General features: G+C 44.5%; 1 protein-coding gene across 4 annotated transcripts in view; it reads left to right on the top strand.

Annotated features, from left to right (window-relative positions):
- The window catches only part of USP46 (ubiquitin specific peptidase 46), a 69654-nt gene extending 52704 nt beyond the window's left edge, over positions 1–16950 (top strand). For 2 of the 4 annotated variants that reach the window (XM_055341444.1, XM_055341455.1), the window contains 2 exons: positions 1423–1501; positions 2637–6071. In XM_055341444.1, coding sequence (XP_055197419.1) covers positions 1423–1501; positions 2637–2738 — 181 coding nt within the window. In that variant the 3' untranslated portion in view covers positions 2739–6071. Of the gene's footprint in view, positions 1–1422; positions 1502–2636; positions 6072–16931 lie in introns of those variants that run through there. The other 2 variants (XR_008666619.1, XR_008666618.1) reach the window with 2 other exon arrangements.
- The last annotated feature ends 2926 nt before the right edge of the window (positions 16951–19876 follow it).

Consider the following 19876-nt stretch of genomic DNA (forward strand, 5'->3'; position numbering starts at 1 on the left):
GGTAGGAGGTACCTCTTCAGGGGAGGTGATCGGCGGGGAGTAGCTGCCGAGGTGACATGTGGGCTGAGGCCTGAGGGGTGGAGGGGGCCAGGAATGCCCGGCTTGGGGAAGTACTTCAGGCAGAGGCCAGCAAGGGCAAAGGCCCGCGACGTGAAGGAAGAAGTGGTGTGTGAAAACAGCAAACCGGTGGGGCGGGGGTGGTGGTGGGGGTGATGGTGGAGGGCTGGGGGAAGAACGGCTGGATGACCTGGGAGAAAGGAGGCAGGAGCAGATCGTGTGGGTCATCCTGTGTTTAAAAAAAGCACACGGGCATCTGGCTGACTTGGTTGGTGGGGCGTGCGACTCTTGATCTTGGGGTTGTGAGTTTGAGCCCCGTGGTGGATGTCGAGATTACTGGAAAAGAAAGCAAGCCAAGGCAAATCCAGCTTTTGAACTTTAATGATGGTACACCGAAAAAACAAAACCGGACTTTAGATTTAGGGTTAAAGCCCCTCCGTTGTGCAAATCTAGCCACACGGTAACAGCAGTCTAATTCTTTTTTTTTTTTTTCCCATATTGTATGATACATACCTTTCCATTTTAGGACTTGTTCATATACATTATGGTCTGACGTACTTCTAAAACTCTGATGATGCTCCTCAAAATGCCCCGGTGTCTTCCTGACTGGCCCACTGCAGAGTCCACAGTTTTAACTACGTGACCCCATGCCGCGGTGCCCATGGGGCCTCCTCCCTCCCCTCTCCCTCTCCCTGGGCTCTGGCTTCCTTGCTGTTCCGGGAGCACACCAGGAACCACCTCCCCTCCCCCCACGCCCAAGACCTTTGCACTTACCATTCCCTATTCCCGAAACTTCCGTCACATAGTCCCCGGCTTCTCACCACCACCCGCGTCTCGGGGAAATTTCCTTCTGCTCAGATCTCATGTTAGCCGAGAGGCCTCTGTCAACACTTCCCTCCGTCACTCACCATGCGGTTACTCTGGCTTTATCCTTCATGGCACTCATCACCCCTTGACATATCTTTTCGTTTAGTCATTGCCCATCCAACCCTTAACCCGAGAAAGTGGGGACTTTGTTTTCTTCACTGCTTTTTTTTTTTTTTTTTTTTTTTGGTGTGGCACAGAGGAGGTGCACAGGAATTATTCGTTTTTATCTGTTGAGTTTGAATATCTGCTTTCCAGGACCATTGGACTGTGGGTCTTTAGAAGACCAATGCTTTTGCATCCTTGCAAAACAGTCCCTTGTGTTCAGCACAGCACCGCCACGTGGGTCTTCCTCCATAAGTTGTGGCCAAGCAGAAACGGGTGTGACCTGTACCCGTTCTCTGTCCTAGTTTGTTCTAGCAAATCCCTGCTTATAGAGAGCTGCGTAGTTTTCTAAAGAGGTAAACGTTAACTCGATGACTCTTGTTTGTTCTTTTCCAGTGGTCCTAATCGTGGGCATTATATTACCATTGTGAAGAGTCACGGCTTCTGGCTTTTGTTTGATGATGACATTGTAGAGGTTGGTATGCACAGGACTCTACAGTGGGGCGAGGGTGTGCGCAGACTGTATTTTGGGGCATGTGTATGTGTGGACATTTCCTAACATAGGCCGGTTTTCTCATAATCTGGCTTGAAAATAACTTACGTTTCTCTCAAAACTAGATTTTGCTGCTCTTCATTCTCTGTGGAAAGTGAGGAAGGAGTGTGATGTGGGGGCTTATTCATACCGTGCTCTTGTTAACTGACCAGCTGTAGATGTGGGATCTCTGAAAGCACATCTTTATTTTTATTTATTTATTTATTTATTTATTTATTTATTTATTTATTTATTTATTTATAAAGATTTTTTATTTATTTATAGAGACACAGAGAGAGAGAGAGAGAGGCAGACACACATGCAGAGGGAGAAGCAGGCATCATACAGAGAGCCTGACGTGGACTCGATCCAGGGTCTCCAGGATCACGCCCTGGGCTGCAGGTGGTGCTAAACTGCTGCACCACTGGGGCTGCCCAGAAATCACATTTTTATTGAGTCCTGTTTTCCATTGCACCTGAAGCCCTCTCTAGTACAGACCAAGTAATAAATAAAAGATTCTATTCAGATTCTTTCATTATACCACATTTTCTTCATATTGATTGTAAAAAAAAAAATACTTTTTTCAGTCTGTGGGACCTACAAATCTTTATATCGCACTCAAGTGCTCCATATATTGATTTTGTGGTAAAGGAGTACTAGCTGGAGAGAATGCCACACTCGGACAAGGTCCACTTTAGCTCCTAGGGTGACACTAAAGGCAATGAACTTTGATGATCTAACAGAATTAGGGTTATTCCCAAGCACCCCCCCCAACCTCGTCCCCTGCCCCCCGTCCCACACATCATTTGAAAGACAGAAGCGCTGGCTGCTTCAGAGAGGGCCCACGCGTGGTGGCCTGATAGATGAAAGGGTGGCTTTCCTCCTCAACGATTTGCGATTTATGTCATCGTGCCCCTTTGTCAAATCTGCGGAATTACCCGTTCGCTGTCGGAAGTTCCCAGTTGTCATTTTAGAACAGCGTGTCTTACATCTGCTTGTTCATCCCAATTCGTTTTGCCTTCCTTCCCTCAGTCATCACGTTAAACAGTTGTATTGTTTCATCTCTCTTCTGTTGCAGAAAATAGATGCCCAAGCTATTGAAGAATTCTATGGCCTGACATCGGATATATCAAAAAATTCAGAATCTGGATATATTTTATTCTATCAGTCAAGAGAATAACCTGAAGAGCTGCGGGACTAATTCCATATGGGGCGGGGTGTTCAAAGCCCTCTCACCTGGTTTCCCCGCAGACTTTCCTCCCCAGCGGCCCACCAGTGGTGTTACGCCAAGTCCAGTGGTCTGGCTGTGTTAGACTTTCTCTCCCTTTGGTTTTTTGTTTTTTGTTTTTTTGTTTTTTTTGTTTTACATGCAGCACTACTTGTGGTTTTATTTTAGTCTGAGGTAGAGTTTAACTGCAATCAGATCGTAGTAAGATGCGTATGAGTAACAGTTGCTAATTTTAGGATCGGGTGAATGTTCCACCACTGGCTGTGTCTGGCTGAATCAGAGTGACGTGTCCTGCGAATGTGTACAGTCCACGTCCCGAGGGCCTCCCGGGATGGCGTCTCCATGCATTCCTTTCATGTGTCCCTGGAAGCTCTGCTCCCCCGTTGTAGCCGCCCTGCCTCCTGTCTGACAGAAGGACAGAAGAGTTAGGTAGATGTTCACCTTTCAGGGCCGCAACTCCAGCTTTACGTCTGTGCAAGTGAGAACGTTTTAAAAGTGAGTAACCTCAGCACTGAGGTCCTCCTCCAGGTGGAGACGGGGTGAGGAGAAGCCGTGCCCGGGCTGGGCTCACCCAGCCTGAAGAATCACCGAGGCCCAGAAGGTGGGGGGCTCAGGGCAGGCAGGGGCAGGAGACGGAGGCTTGTGTGGACAAGTGAAAAGTTACTTTTCTTATCTTTCTACCAAAACCACGTGTCAGGAAAAGAACCCTCTGCTGTTCGTTTGTAGTGACCGTCCCCTCCTGTGAGGTCCTGTGCGTTGTATCTGTCCTCTCTCTCTGGCCCCGCTAAGCTATCCCAAGGCGTCCCCCCAGCTGGGTGTTGTGCAGCCTGTGGTCGCGGGGCTGAGACGCCACGGGGACTGCCCCCCGGCACAGCTGTCGTCCCCCAGTCAGCACCCATCCTTCTCTGTCAGGAAGGACACAGGCACTGGGCCCTCACCGCCTCGGTCCACCTGTTCACACTTCAGCCTGTTGACTGAGGCGCGGGTGGGCCACGGGGCCACCATGGAACCTTCCCTACAGGGATAACCGGAGTTAGCTGGGCATGAAGGGGGGTCACAGGAAGTGTGAGTGGGTGGGCGGAGGGGTGAACAAAACGGTGGCGTTTCTTTGGCTCAGACTCCTAGAATGCTTGACGAGACGGTTTTTTTTTTTTTTTTTTTTTTTTTTTTGTGGAAGAACCTCATCTCACTGTAGTTACTTTTACCTTGTTCACTTTTGTTATATATGTATTTATTAGATCGTTTGAGTATTGGTACCTTTTATTAAAAGGGTCAATTTGGTGTTTTGCTGTTAAGCTGGTTTTTGGATTCTTACAAACACTCTGAGTCATAGATCTTGGCTTCCTGTGGGAAGTCAGTCGACTTCCATTCACTCTAATATACTGTGAACATATTATTTTGTTACCTAATAAATCAGCGAACGAACATGCAGATGTTTGGCATAATGTGAACTAAAATTGAAATCAGAAATGTTGGTGGCCATTTTGTAACAAGAGCATAGCACTTTATCTAGATGAAAACTGGATTTCTTGTCTTTGAGATATCTTGAACTGTTTATTGCTCAGAACCTAAATAAGCATGCCGACGCTTCATTTGTTCATGCTTGAAGTGAAATGTTCTACTTTTCACTGGAGAAGACAAAAACAGGGTGATCTTCACGTTATTGTTTTATACAAGTGACGAAAATATACCTTGCCTTGTTTAGAGGCAAATTCATATTTATAAATATTTTGTCTTTTTCTTTTTTCCTCCATGAAACATATGCAGTAATCACTTACCTGGAAGGTGAGTATTTATTCTGTTTTTAAGGAGACACTTTGCAATTGGAGATGACTGATAGAAGAAACTGTTTGTACTATATCTTACCCATGTATCTGACCACAGGTTGCAAAGTTTAAAAAAAAAGAAAATGATTCATATCTAATATATTTGGAACTGATTCATAAGAAAAACTATTAAAATTATCTTTGAAATGACTCTTGAAGCTAATTTATTAGAAAACAAAAGTTTCAATTGGAAGCCTACAGAAGTAAATATCTAAATAAAATGCTAAGTTGTAGATTCAGTGCATTTCCATTATTATTATTATTTTTATTATTATTATGTGTGTAAAGAATTTTCCCTAGTGACTAAACAGAAGACATTGAAAGGATCAGTTAAAATTCAGTATTCCTGGATAGAGGTTAGAAATTAAAAAAAAAAAAAAGTAGGGAAGATATGCAAAGGCATTAAAATGATTGTGTGATGCATGAAGAGAAGATTGGAGAAAGACCAAAACACACTTATCCACTGCTACTCCATCAGATTTTTAAGCTGTAGAGCTATCTGGTCATTTCTTTCTCTTCGGTAAATGAAACACTAGGCAGCTACATTTCCCCCAAATCATTTCACTTTACCTAAATACAGTAGCAGGCAAACACATTATTTTTCATCCCTCATTCATTGTGTAAAGCAGAGAATGGTGTGAGATGTGTGAGACCATTCTGAGGTCAACGATAGCACAAAGGCTCAGCAATATTCCCAGCACAAAGGCTCAGCAATATTCCCTCAAATGGCAGGGGTTTTGTGTGTCATTTTCTGGCAGGAGTGAGTAGGCCTGCTGTATTTCTTTTAACTGCTGCGGGTTTTAAAAGAAGTCACAGTGTTTTCCACTTAAAAAAGACAGGACACATTTGCTTTATTGGTTACTTTCTAGCTGAGCATCTAGATTATGGTACAGTTGGCTTAAAAGGCATTTGTTTAAAAGCCAGTTTTGGCAAAATGAATGACATCCGGTCCTACTACGTGGATACATTTTCCATTCCAGGGCAGCATGAAGTGGACTGGTTCTCAGAGAGCCAAGGAACAACACGAGAGGATGTTGGCTTAAATTGGCAGGCAGTCGTATTTGGTTTTACGGCCTGGCATATTTTGGATTTCAGATGAAATGGGAAAAAAAAAATGACAAGAATGGTCCCTATGCATTTATTTTCATGGATATGCTTAATTTCATGGGCATGCCTAACAATGAACTATGTTCTAACTGGAGCTTAGGACTTATTTTAGATATTGGAGTGTAGCTTTATTACAGATGGATTTTATCTTTAAACATTGCATTTTGATCAACTTTGTATATTCACGTGTATTAAAATATCGTGCACTAAATGTTTTGCCCTCATTTGCTATTATATGGTCAAGGCATTTATTAGCACTATTGTGATTAACTCATGTAAATGGCATGGGTCAGGGAAAATTATTTCCTACTTTTCCGCCTAATTAAATTTCTGTTTTCCAGTATTACGTTAATTTATTTTTGGCCTCCATTTCTTTGTAACCAAAATAGTTACTGTATTTGTGTGGCATTCATTTGGTTTTGTTGCTGAAAAAGTTTAGTTTTTATTTAAGAATAATCTGTACCTTAATTTTTTTAATGTAACCAATTCAAGCACTTTAAGCAATAACGTCAATCTTGTGAAATTTCAATCAGTTTAACACCCCGCCTCTAAAATTGTTTGCAAAAAAAAAATAATAATAATAATAAATAAATAAAATAGGAATTCTCTTCCTAGAGAATTATATCTTGGTAACGTTACACACATGGACTTTAAAAAAAAAAACAAAAAACCTTTTTTATAAAATGTGAGTTATTGGCAAGTCTCATGTCTGGGTAATCATTCCAAACTTAATTTTGAAGCAATGTAAAGAACATTCTGGTCATTGTGATAGATAAATGCGGTGCTACTGTCAAGGTTGATAAAGTCACTGTTCTGAAGGTAACTCAGTCCTGTTTCTGAGTGAAAAAGATCAACCGAAGTAATCCAGAAACCTGTATTTGGGGAATACCAAATTGAGGATATCATTTTTTTTGGGGGGGGGGAATAAGAGTCAGGTATATTATCAGGTGAATTCCTTAGTTGGGGCTCTGCATATTAAGATTTCCTTTTGCTGGTTATGAAATAGAAGATCCGTTCTCCAAACAAAGTGGCTTCCAACAGCTGGTTTCTAGGCACCAGTGGGGCTGCGGTCCTGGCCCGATGGTAGTAGTGACAGCCAACCCTAGGCTTCTGGGTGGTTCCTGAGCTATGGGGCCCCGCAGTGGGGCGTGCACACCCCTCCCTGCACTGCCTGCCCGACACCAAGCCTGCAGTTAAAATGCTCAAGGCTCCCCCCCCCCCCACAAGCCAGTCCCTTCAGGAGGTCTGTGTGAGCACGAGGTGGTCATCTGAATGCATTGGCCTGGGCCCAGTTATGGGCAATAAAAACCCACAGACCAATTTCCATCCGTCTTCTCTTGGGGCAAGTCAGCTGAACCGGCCTGGAGTGGAAGGTCATCTGCAGCCACCGTGAATACTGTAGGAAAGGGAAGACCTTAGGAAAGGCTTTTTCTTTTCTAGGACTGGTTTTGTCCATCTGTTAAATGGGGTGTACAAGGACAGATGTGTCCCCCACCCGCAGAACCCGGTTTCTGGGGAATGAGATGGGTTCATTTTATCCTGTAAAATGTTTTAGTATCCATACATCGATACTAAAACACCTGTAACAGAATGCAGCCTTCCTTCACCTTCTATTTACATGAAATAAAAATTCTTGCTAAGTCATTTCTCGCCCTCAGGGCAGACTTTGTGGGGATAGTACTAAAGACAAACCACTTAGACCTGTCCTAAAGATGCCCCAAGTGGAGAGAGATTTCTAATGAAGTGATCCTTTAGCACCCAGTATACGCCAGATCTGTTGGGAGTTGGGGGACGAAGAGGGGAAGCAGAGGATCACCTTTTCTCATTGCTTACCTCAGGAGGAAAAAACGAAAACAAAAAAGATCTGTGGAAAAGAAATTTAAATTGTGGAAACTGTGTGCCCGAGGGGACTTCACAGCTGAGCACAGTTTGGCCTTTGGCCTGGGTCTCAGGGAGCAGATGGGCAGTTGGATAAAGCAGGCCGGGTCCTTTCTTCCCTGGAGGGAAGGCCCACCTGCCTCCCTGCCTGCTCCATCGGGGGACAACACATTTTTAAAAATGGGTAAATCTGTTATGTTGCAGCAATGGACCTGAGCATTTTGCCTCTTAATTTCATGTCAAAGGAGCCAGGGATATTGAAAGTCTTAACAGAGTTTTGCCAATAAACAGTCCTTATACATTATTACCAAATAATTACAGCCTGTCCAAACTTTAGCAAAACCAGTCAGGGCACGAGAGTTTCCAAGCTATGTGACTAATGACTTTGTCGACTTACCAACCAGCTTTTGAGTTCCCCTCTTGAGTTCCCTTATGTTTTCAAAGTGCTTTGAACGGAGCACACGAGGAGCCTACGAACAAACTTGAAAAGCTTCATTCTGGTTGTGAAGACACCAGAGTCAGAAATGACATTAAATGTAAAAAGAATTCCTAATTTTGTGCTCATTTCCCACACGATGATTCATAATAAAGTATTTATTGATGACCCTGGGGTATCCTATTCATGTTGTGAGTTCCATGGATGCGTCTTCACTACCCGCCCCCCAACCTCGAGTGGACTAAGAGACTTAATACAAATACAGTTGAGCACTCGGGGTCCCCTAAGGCCGTGTGAGAGGTTCCATGGAGGCTCTCCATGGGAAGGTTGGGCGCTTACGTTGTGGGCTGAAACCCTGTTTTGTTTGTTCTTACCTCCTCTTTGTAGTAGGGAGCTTGGAGAAGAAAACAGCTGTCGATTTGACTTGGCAGGAGGCAAAATAGTTTAATGGTTGAAGCCACTATTTCTATTTAACCAAATCCTCCGGGGATCCACCTCAACTGTATTTGTATTAAGTCTCTTAGTTGACCTTGCCTGAGAGAACATTCTGTGCTGAGATAACAAACACAAGGAACAATTTAAGAGTGAGCCTTCATCCCTCCTGAAGCAAGCTAAATCTCTTCACTAGAGAGCTGGTCTCCAGGTTGAGCGTTGCCTGTCTCCCACGCTGAGGTGTAGAAAAATAATTTTTAATGGGTTTTGAAGCCTGTGTGAGGACTCCTCCTCCCCTACCCCCGGAATAAATTGTTTGAAAACCCCTGAAGAGTTGCTTCTGCATATTTTTCCATCTCTGCAACCCCAAAGCCCTGACCACAAAAATAAGTATGAGTTGCCGGTCGATGTAGGTTGTCTGGGCCTGTCTCAACATTCGAGGCTTCCACAGAAGTAGGGGTGAAGGCTGTGGAGAGGAGGAGACCCCTCCTCCTGGAGGTTCAGTGATTGGCCGGGCTCTAAATTATGTCCCCTGAGAAGCCTGGAAGTTCACGAGAAACAAACGTACCTCAGAATCTGCCTTCAGTGGGAAATTGTACAGAATGTAGAAGAATAAGGGGGTGTGGCTCTCAGAGGAGCCAGAGGAGGAGGATGGGGTTAGGACCCTTCTAACATCACTGCTTGGCTTCTAGCCTGGGTCTCACTGCGCACCTGGCCCGCTCTGCGTTTCCCTCTGGCTGATGTTGGGCCTACACAGGCTACGCCATATCTCTGATTGCCCAGGTCCGGGTCGCCGACAGGACAATTTTAGTCTCGATTCAGAAGAAGTGCAGAAATGCCCTACGGGACTTGGCATCAACTCCAGGGTCCAGCGTGGGTTGGTCACTCGCTGGTGCTCTGGGCAGAGCTAATAAGATCTGGGTTCGAGTCCTCACTGTGGCATCCTGGTCAGATGATGCTAGAGATCTGTCACCTAAGTCACATGTTGGACATCACGTTGGGGTTAGGATGCCAACGAATGGTCTTTGGCAAAGGGCTTCTTCTCCACAGGCCCCCAGGGGGGTGAGGAGGGGATAAGAATACAACCATGGAAAACAGTGGAAAGCATAGAGTAACTAGTTGAAAGAATGAAGAAGTTCCGGGGTACCGTGCTCTGCCGCTTCCTTTTATCTAAGCCTCCCCCGCATCTTCCAGGCTTGAAAGACAAGACTAAATAGGGCTGAGAACAAGAAAAACAGCCCCGACAGGCAGGAACTGGCTTGCCACGGCTACGTTCTGGATGTTAGGAGCTGACCTGGTGCTCCAGCTGGGCGGTGGTGCTCTCTGGTTGGACACAATGTCACAGAACACCAGCCTCAGACGAGGTCATGCTGTGACCACGATGAAGGGACAACAGAAAACGAGGCCACTTCGTAATTTCATCCGAGCACAGGCAAAACCCAAGTCCCTGCAAACCACAAAGCTACCCAACATTCCTCCCGCCCATCAACCCTGAGTCACCGCCGCTGCTCTCCTGGTGACGGCCTTAGCTCTGCTCTCCTCTGTTCTAGGTGAGATGTGTTGTAATCCACGAGCAAAGAATTCTGCCCACCTCCTGACAGCACCCAACCCAGAGTGAACCCCTGTTCCTTGGACCCTCCCCCCAAATTACCAAACCAGAGCCCCAAGCCCGTAGGTTCTTTCTGCACGCTCTTAACTGCGGCACCACGTGCTTGCCCAGCGCGTGCGGTCTTGCTGCTTTGAGCATCAAGCACGACGTGTTCGACCACAGTGGTGTTCCTGTTTGGTCTGGCTGGAGAACATCCACGGAGGAACGTGCTAGACCGAGAGAGAGATGAGCCACTTCCTGGGGACAGCCTGGATCTGCTGTTCTGGTGGCCGGCTGAGAAATGAGCCACACACCTTCAAGGTGCTCATGGGTGTCCCGGTACCCGGCCGATGGACAGGAACTCCTGCCCAGAAGGGATGATGGTGTTGGCCTAGATGCCACAGGGAGACTTCTTATAAGTTACTTTGGATGCATCTGGACCTCAGTTTTTTCCTAACCTGTCAAATGAAGTTAGAGCAGGATTGTGACATGCAGAAACTGCTGGAAAGCATGGTGGGCATTTAATTATGAGCAGGATATGGTATATTTTGCCCATTGTCTATGGGTACACAGTCACTCCACACTTAGCCAACACTCAGAATTTCTCAGGCTCAGGGAGGACTCACTCTAGAGCCCTTGAGTTCACTGAGGGATCAGAAACCCTATTTGAGGCAGGGTCTGAAAACTCCCAAGAGGAGCCCGAGTTCCGTCCGTAGGGAGGGTGCAAAATCTATTTGAGGAATCCCAATTTTCTCCGATGGAGAGGTTCCCAGTGCTGTCTGGATCTTGTTACATGTGCTGAAGAGCTTTTTAGAGTTGTAGGGTTGGGGTGGGCTATGGGGGCAGTGAGAGCTAAAGAAGCCAGGGGCCTGGAGGTGAGTGTGGACGTGGTGTGGGGTCTATTGCCCTCTCCAAATACCCCTGAATTTTCTTAAAAAGAATTACCGCAGGTGTGCTTTTATTTTATATGCACTGTTTGTCCATGGGTTTCTGTTAATAACGCACGTCAAATCTGACAACAGTTATCTTGAATCCACATGGAGGCTTTAAGCAGGCCCCCACTTTTCTGCAATGGAACAAGGTATGGCCAGGGTCGGGGAGAGAAGAAGATGATCTCTTTGAAGACAGAGAGTGTCCCTTATGTCTGGAGCCTCATGCCTAGAAGAGGTCTTCGAGTAAAAATGAGGACTTGATATGAGGCAAGAGCTTGAGTGGGAGAACCTTGGAAGATTCCAGGACAATTGATGACTGGGCCCATTGGATTTGTTAATGGTACAAAGCGGAAAGAGAAGGCTGGAAGAAGAAGAGGGGGCACAAATGGCATCACCAAGGTTAAGTGAAAACATCTGACAGCTGCTTTCATATTCTGGAAGGTAATAAGGGAGCGTGCCCCACAGCAAGCCGGCTAAGGTGACAAGGCACAATTTTAATTCTTACAGTTTGGCCCACGGGCAAAGAGTGTCTTTTCCCTGCTCTTCGCAATTTGGTTAAAATTCCTTGCAAGCTATTGGTTTTTGTGCACACAGACCGTAAGACCTCTGCACGAGTGGTAGGGGGCTAGGGATTTGTTGACTGTTTCCGAATTTCTGGACAATCGTTTTGCATCTTGGAGGAGCCTTACGTTACCCCGGCCAGAGGTGTTCGTTTGTAATCGTGTCTGCTGACTCCGAACTATAAGATATAGAGCTTTGATTACATCAGGCTCAGGATTTTTTTTTTCCTCTGCTCCATTTAGATATGCGAAGGAGTGATGTGCAGACGGGAAGTCTATAGTGACATTCGAGAGCAGGAACTGGGGATGATGGAATGAAGTACGTGTGAGAAGGGGTGTGAGAAGGGCACCTGAGGAGCAAAGTTGAAAGCAGAGCGGAAGGGAACAGGGAGAAATAGTGGTTATACTTTTTAGGGATGGCCGGTTAGCGCGTGACTTCAGTCACACCAAGATTTAGATGAAGCTGGCTGATAGGATCTATTCTAAAATAGATTTCAGGGAGGGCAGATTATATCAATCAATCAATCAATTGATTGAGCTTTAAGCTTTAAGAAAATTTAAATATATACACAAGTAGAGTACTGAGTCTCTAGGAACCCATGACTCATCTTCAACAGTGACTTATGGCTGGTCTTGTTTTATTTATTTATTTATTTTTTAAGATTTTATTCATTTATTCATGAGAGACTCCCACAGAGAGAGAGAGAAAGAGACAGAGGCAGAGACACAGGCAGAGAGAGAAGCAGGCTCCATGCAGGAAGCCCGATGTGGGACTCGATCCTGCGTCTCCAGGATCACGCTCTGGGCCAAAGGCAGGCGCTCAACCGTTGAGCCACCCAGGGATCCCCTGGTCTTGTTTTAGACTGATAGAATCTTCAGATGGCCCTGAGAAGTTACCAAAACTCACAAGCCTCCAACACTTCTGGATATCTGAAGACATAAAAGGATAAATACATGAGGCGTGAGCATAGTTCGGTTGAACAACCCACTCTAAGGGATTACCCATAGATGGGTAATCTATTTTGTCATTCCTCTAACATGAAATAATATGTCATTCCTCCAACCTGAGGAATGTGGAAACATTTGGCAATACAGAGATTTTTATGGTTGACGTAGGCCTCATTTGCCTAACGGCTAAATAATGAGAAATATAATGAAACTGAGGCTGCGGTGTTTGAGGGCGACCATATTTATTTGGAAAATTATAATGAAAATAATTGGCTCTTCTAATGTCATAAACTCCTCTAGATTATAGAATACAGTCTTACAAATGTGTAGGCAAAAGTGCAAAGTTTTGGAGGCCCCTGGGTGGCTCATTCGGTTAAGCATTGGACTCTTGATCTCAGCTCAGGTCTTGATCTCAGGGTCATGAGTTCAAGCCCTGCTTTGGGCTCCACACTGGATGTGGAGCCTACTTTAAAAAAAGTTTTTAAAAAATTTTAAAAAGTGCAAAGTTTTACGTCTCTCTCATAAGACTTCTCTTCTAGATCTTCACCTTTCCATCTACCCCCACCCCTTATCTTTCTAGAATTTCCCCCAGAGGGATGGGGTGAGGCTCAATATTTCTATTTGTCTCCACCCTTTCCTGTTGGTATTTTCCCTCCTGGTAGGTCATGAACAGATCGCACTGATTAATAGATTAAATCGAAGAATGCCAAAGCAGAAAGGAAGTTTCCAGTTAACAGTGCAAATTTTCCAAAGCTGAGATAAGGATCCAGAAGCCCTGAGATCTCAGCAAGACTTGCTTTGCTTTCTAAGCTGGTATGAGCTCGAATAAGGAAGGGTGGGGGGTGCTGGTGGAGGTCGCCTTGGCATTGAAGCAGGGTCACCATTGTGTGTGGTGGACCCTTCCAGTAGGAGGGGGCCTCAAGGCCATGTTAGCTCTCTGCATCTCATCTCCACCTCTGCCCACAGGCCGGGCCTCAGAGCTGCAGGGGTCTGGGCAGGGAAAGAGAAATAGGTGGTCTTAGCGGTCGGGGGTCGAGCAGAAACCTCAGGGTCTTATGCATGGGACTTCAACCTCCTCACCCCGTTGTCCCAATGAACCAAGGCTGTGGTTTTCAAACTTTTCATTTACTAAGCACAATCTTTTTTGAAAAACAGTCTTATGTAGAACCTCGCTGTGGATGTATATAGTATTTTTATATTGCCTTTTGTTAACACACATTCCTCTTATAAGCTAACTTCATAGAGTTAATGAGAACCACGAGGCTACTTGATGACCATATTTTGAAAGTGCCAGTGTAAAAAAAAAAAAAGAATAAAAAAAGTGCCAGTGTTTTATTGATCTCAGCACCCAGCCTTATGAATTTTGTTTTGCTTGCAGAGGATTAAGAAAGTCCAAGTTCACACAGATATATATATATATATATATGATTACAAATAATATTTTGTTTTGTTGGTTTTTAAAAAGTTGTCTTGCAAATTCCAGAATTCTTTTCAGCAAAGAGAGAGAGTGGGGAACTTTTATTTTTGAAATCTTCCCTTTTTTTGTATATTTTTTTATTGGAGTTCAATTTGCCAACATATAGCATAACACCCAGTGCTCATCCCGTCAAGTGCCCCACTCAGTGCCCATCATCCAGTCACTCCATCCCCCCACCCACCTCCCTTTCCACTACCCCTTGTTCATTTCCCAGAGTTAGGAGTCTCTCATGTGAAATCTTCCTAAAAATTAGTTAACCTCCCCAGTTAACTCAGTTGGAAGTCTCCACTAAATGTAAATTTGATGTAGAACAAAAGTGGTTATTGAGTATGTCTGTTGATTATTAAACTGAGTTATATTTAAAAAGTGAAATCCTAAAAAATAAAAATAAAAATAAAAAAAAGTGAGATCCTGATGAAAACATTTCTGGAGCCCCTGAAGCAGGATTCCATGGAACACAGTTTGAAAACTACCAATCTGGTATCCAAAAGGTAAGGCTTCCAGGGGGCGCCCGGGTGGCTCAGTCTGTTAAGCATCAGACTCTTGCTTTCAGCTCAGGTCATGATCTCGGGGTCCTGGGATTGGGCCCCAGGTCAGGCTCCATGCTCAGCGAGGAGTCTCTCTCCCTCTCTCTGCCCCTCTCTCCACTCACACAGGAGCTCTCTCTTTATAGTAAATGCATCCTTTATTTCCTTACCCAAACACCTTTCAGCTTTTAATGCTGCCCTTTCATGGCTTTTCCCCTCTTCGGAGAGCACATTGAGCTGAGGTTTTTCTCCATCTCTACGGAGACATATTTGACACATGACATCTTATCCATTTAAAGTGCACAAGGTTAATGATATGATAAATATCTATGGGGCAAAATGATTACTGCAATTACCTTAGTTGACATTCATCACCTCAAATAGGTACAGTATTTTGTTTTGTTTTTTTTTGTTGTTGTTGCGAGAACTTTTAAGATCTAGTCTCTTAGCAACTTTCAAATAAGATTGAGCTCATTTGAACTCTGTTTCAGTGAGATATAGCACTGTTGGTCACGAGGATAGAAAGGAGGATAAAGCAGCCAGCCCCTGCTGCCTGGATGGGTTCCAGGGCCCAATAAAATCATCAAGTAGGTGGGCCTAATTCTCATGGCTTCGTCAGTCCTTCCATCAAGACTTTTATCCTCTTTGTTCGGTATCCCATGACTCAGACCCTGTTTCTGCGCGGTGTTTGCCTGCTATCCCGGTAAACCAGTTCAGCGGCTACGTCTACTGGTACTCCTTTGTAAGTATTAGTTACTTGTATTACATATTTATGGAGCAAGTGCTATGCGCGAAATACTACGCTAAACACATTACATGAGTTACCTCCTTGGGTCCCCACAACAGCCCTGGGAGACGGGGTCTAGTATTATCATTCCCATCTAGGGATGGGAAAGCTGAGGCTGGCACTTACAAAGCTTGCTGTTCTGGAGCTCTTTGTTCTGCTACCACTAAAGCTACCTGGTTTGAATTCCAGGTGCAAATGATGAGGTGTTTTAGAACCAAGCTTTTTTCATTTGAAAAATTTCCATAAGTAACACAGCAGTTTAGAGCACAGGCTTTTTTTGTTGTTGTTGTTGTTGTTTGTTTGTTTCTTAAGATTTTATTTATTCATGAGAGACACAGAAAGAGAGAGAGGCAGAGACACAGGCATAGAAGCAGGCTCCCTGCAGGGAGCCCAATATGGGATTCGATCCCGGGAGTCCAGGATCACGACCTGAGCCAAAGGCAGATGCTTAACCGCTGAGCTACCCAGGTGTCCCAAGAGCACAGGCTTTGAAATCAAATTAGCATGAATTGGAATATAGGCTATGCCACTAATCAGTGGTGTGTTCTTAGTCTCAGTTTCCTTATCTGTAAAATGGAGATGACGATAATTATAGTACTTATATTTCAGTGTCATGAGGATTAAATGAGTTGAAGTATGTCAGACACGTGACACGACTCTTGCCTCTGTGTTCAGGGCATTCAATACATCTGATGCTGTGAGTGTTCAGAAAGTATTAGTTATTATTTTGTCACTATTAATTCATGAATAGGTCTGGACTAGTTGAATACAATGATACTAGTCAAATCTTCCACTTATGCACATATTTTTTAAAAAAACATTTTATTTATTCATGAGAGACACAATGAGAGAGAGAGAGGCAGAAACACAGGCAGAGGGAGAAGCAGGCTCCATGCAGGGAGCCCGACGTGGGACTTGATTCCGGGACTCCAGGATCAGGCCCTGGACCAAAGGCAGGAGCTAAACCGCTGAGCCACCAGGGCTGCCCTATGCACGTATTTTTTTATTTATTCGAGAAAGAGAGAGAGAGAGTGAGAGCGAGAGCATGAATCGGGGAGAGGCAGAGGGAGAAGGAGCAGCAGGCTCCTCCCTGAGCGGGGAACCTGACACAGGACTCGATCCCAGGACCCTGGGATCATGACCTAAGCTGAAGGCAGCTGCTTAACCGACTGAGCCACTCGGGTGCCCCCACTTACGCACATATTTAAAACAGGAACAAATGAAGTTGCCTGGATTAATTTAAAATAAGAAGTAAATCTATGCTAACACCATTTAGATTAATTCTTTTATTCTTTTAAGGTCTGATTACTTCTCTGAGAGACATTAGCTCATGTTTGGTGTCTGCTGTGGCCTGGTTTTAAGGTTTAGTGGGGGGGGGGGTTGTTGTTGTTTTTCATGTAAACCTTTTGTTATAATAAATAAAACATTCAAGGCTTAGATTTGAAGTTGCATTTATAGATGAGAAACACTTCTAGGCCCAAACAGGTTAACAGTGAAGCTACTACTGCTGGAAGGAATGCATGCCCCCCACCCTCCTCGCACCCCTCCAACCTCCCCCTCCTCCGCCTCATGTATTTTAAGCCTGAAGAGCAGAGGCTTAATGTCAGAGAACATAAGATTACTGTTTTATATCTTCTTTTCCTTTAGGGCAACCCAGTCAGCGGATCAGGGCCTGGGCATGGGTGCATGGTGTTCCGGCCAACCAATGACAGAGAGAGCAGAAGGGGATGACAACATCAAGTCATCATCCCTGCACTTTGTGTGAACTTTGCCTGTAAGTGGCAGCTCTGGGATGCATTTTGCCCCCTAGGAGCTGTTCGAGCTGCTGAGGTCTAAATCAGTCAGCACTTTCTCCAAAATCGCAGTTTCTGCACTTGCAAAAGGATGAGGGGCTTGCCAGTCGCAGGCTTTCCTCGTGCACGCACGGGGAGCTCAGCAAGGCCTGCGGTGGCCGGACTCACAGATATTGCCATCTGCCCTGGCCTAAAGGGACAGTGGCCGGGCCCGCAGGGACCGCTTCTTACCTCCTGTCTGTCCACCGAAGGCTGGCCCAGCAAACGAGCTGCTCCAGATCTGTGGACAATTTTGCAGCCCCCTTTCTGAGCCATGTAGGGATCTCCGACTGGGTTTTTTGGGATTTTTTTTAATTATTATTCAGTAGGAATTTATTTATTTTTTATTCTAGCTCCAGTCAAGCAATGTGTTTATCTTTTCTTTGAAAAAATACTTTGCATGATTTTTAAAGAAAAGTAGGAATGTAAAGTAAAAGTAGTAAATGCTCATTGTCTACAGTAGAAGCAGCTTTGTAATGCTCTTTTGCCATTTTTTTTTTTTTTGGATATTCCTCTTACATACATAGTTTTTGGAAATTATAGAAGTGATATACAAGTCATAATTAGAGTTAAAAATTCAAAACTACCTAGTAAAGGTAAAAACAGAAAGTACCTCTTTCCTTTCTCCCAACTGCATTTCCCTTCCCTAAAGGTAACTAGTAATGAAAATTTGTAAAAGACCCTTCCAGGTCTTTTCTTGGATTAAAATACATATATATGCATGTGGATATGTAAACATGCACATGTGCTTACTTTTGATTTTTAAACTCGTGTTATTCTGCAACTTGTTTCCCCCCCAACTTGTCTTGAAGATCTTTCTATACCAGAACTACTTCATTAAAAAAAAAAATCGTTGCATATAATTCTATAACATGGATGTATCATAATTAATTTCAAGAACATTTATTTGAGGGGCCTACTAAATGGCTCAGTTGGTTAAGCATCTGCTTTCACTCATTTCATGACCTTGGGGTCCTGGGATCGAGTCCTGCATCAGGCTCCCTGCTCAGCAGGGAATCTGCTTCTCCCTCTCCCCCTGTCCCTCACCCCTGCTCATGTTCTCTCTTGCTCGCTTGCTCTCTCTCTAAAATAAATAAAATAAAATAAAATATAAAATAAAGTAAAATAAAAAAGAATACTTGGGTTCTTTACTTGCTATTATAAGCCACCTTGGAGTAAGTATCTTTGCAAGGGACTCATGAAAAAAGTTTTTTTTCTGAGAAATCTCTAGGCCCCACCTGGGGCTCAAACCCACCATCCTTGAGGTCAAGCACTGGTTGCTCTACAGACCGAGCCAGCCAGGAGCCCTTGTTAAACCTTTAGGACAAGAGCTAGCACTGACCGTCAGAGCACCTTGGGCCTACGAATGCCAAGGGAAATTTTTTAGTTTCATGTGTGTCTAACACACAGAGACCCTGGAGCCATCATCTAAGGGTAGTAACTGGAGACACAGTTTTCAGGTTGCCCAAAGACAGTGTAAAATGCACTTGGTGTCTCTCCTCATCTGGTATTTGGGACTCTTTCAAGTGTCCTAGAGCCAAGAGAGGCTTGAAGGTTGATAATGTGTGTTTTTCCATTGTTACCCTTTCACCAGGGTTGGTTTGGTTGTGAAACTTGTCTTTTTGCTGAAGTGTTTTTCCCTTGATTTGAGAGTGTCTTTTAACGGTTGCCCAAGCCACATGATTTAAATTGCAAATGCCACAAGATGAAGTCTCATGCTGCTCTTCTTGAGATAAAAAGTAGAGAACTGAAATTTGAAGGTCGGGACCTGGGAAGGAGCAGTAGGATTTCGGAGGGGGCTGTTTCAAAGTCTTCATGAAAGTGATGCCTTCACTCCTTGCTTTGACTCTACAGTCTCTTGAATAATCTTGTTTGTCAGAGGATCGCTGGGATGGTGATTAAGAAACCCCCTGTGGCCTGAGTGGAGGGTTGCTCCAAAATACTCAGAGAGGCAAGCGCACCAGGAGTCAGAGACAGGAGTCCAAACCCAGACTACCCTGCAGCAGCGGCCCCCACCGCCTGGCTATGCCTCAGGGCCAGCGGGAAGCTTCCAGCACCATAGTTTCCTGGGTCCCACCCCCACGTAATCTGGACCCCAGGTTTGACTAAATAGCACACTCTGCAGTGGTTGCAGTTCGTCCATGAGCATTTGTTACATCAGTGGAAACAAGTTATTAGTGTGTCGTCTGTAATAATGACATTAATGATAACACTACATTTATGCTTATGGCGACTTTAATGATTACATGTTTAATAATATATTGAAAGATTGATAGTATGCTAATAGACCAACCTGAAAGAAACTGACATAATCATCGACTTGTGACAGTGACAAGTGTACATCTGATACCTCTGTCTCTTCATTCCCCAGGCCCATTCCCTCACCTCCAAGACCTACGTCAACCACATAGGCATCACTTCATGACCATTGTCAAATGTCTGATCCAAGCCACTTTTCTTTTAATTAATTAATTTATTTATTTATTTATTCGTGAAAGACACACAGAGGCAGAGACACAGGCAGAGGAAGAAGCAGGCTCCCTGCAGGGAGCCTGATGCAGGAATTGATCCCTGGACTCTGAGCCAAAGGCATACAGACACTCAACCACTGAGCCACCCAGGTATCCCTCTTTTCCTTTATTAAAGATTTTATTCATTTATCATATATATATCATATATATACATATATATATATAGAGAGAGAGAGAGAGAGAGAGCAAGAGCATGTGCATGCGTGACTAGGAATGGGGAGGGGGTGCA

This window comes from Nyctereutes procyonoides, unplaced genomic scaffold (assembly GCF_905146905.1).
Source record: "Nyctereutes procyonoides isolate TBG_1078 unplaced genomic scaffold, NYPRO_anot_genome, whole genome shotgun sequence".
NCBI lineage: Eukaryota > Metazoa > Chordata > Mammalia > Carnivora > Canidae > Nyctereutes > Nyctereutes procyonoides.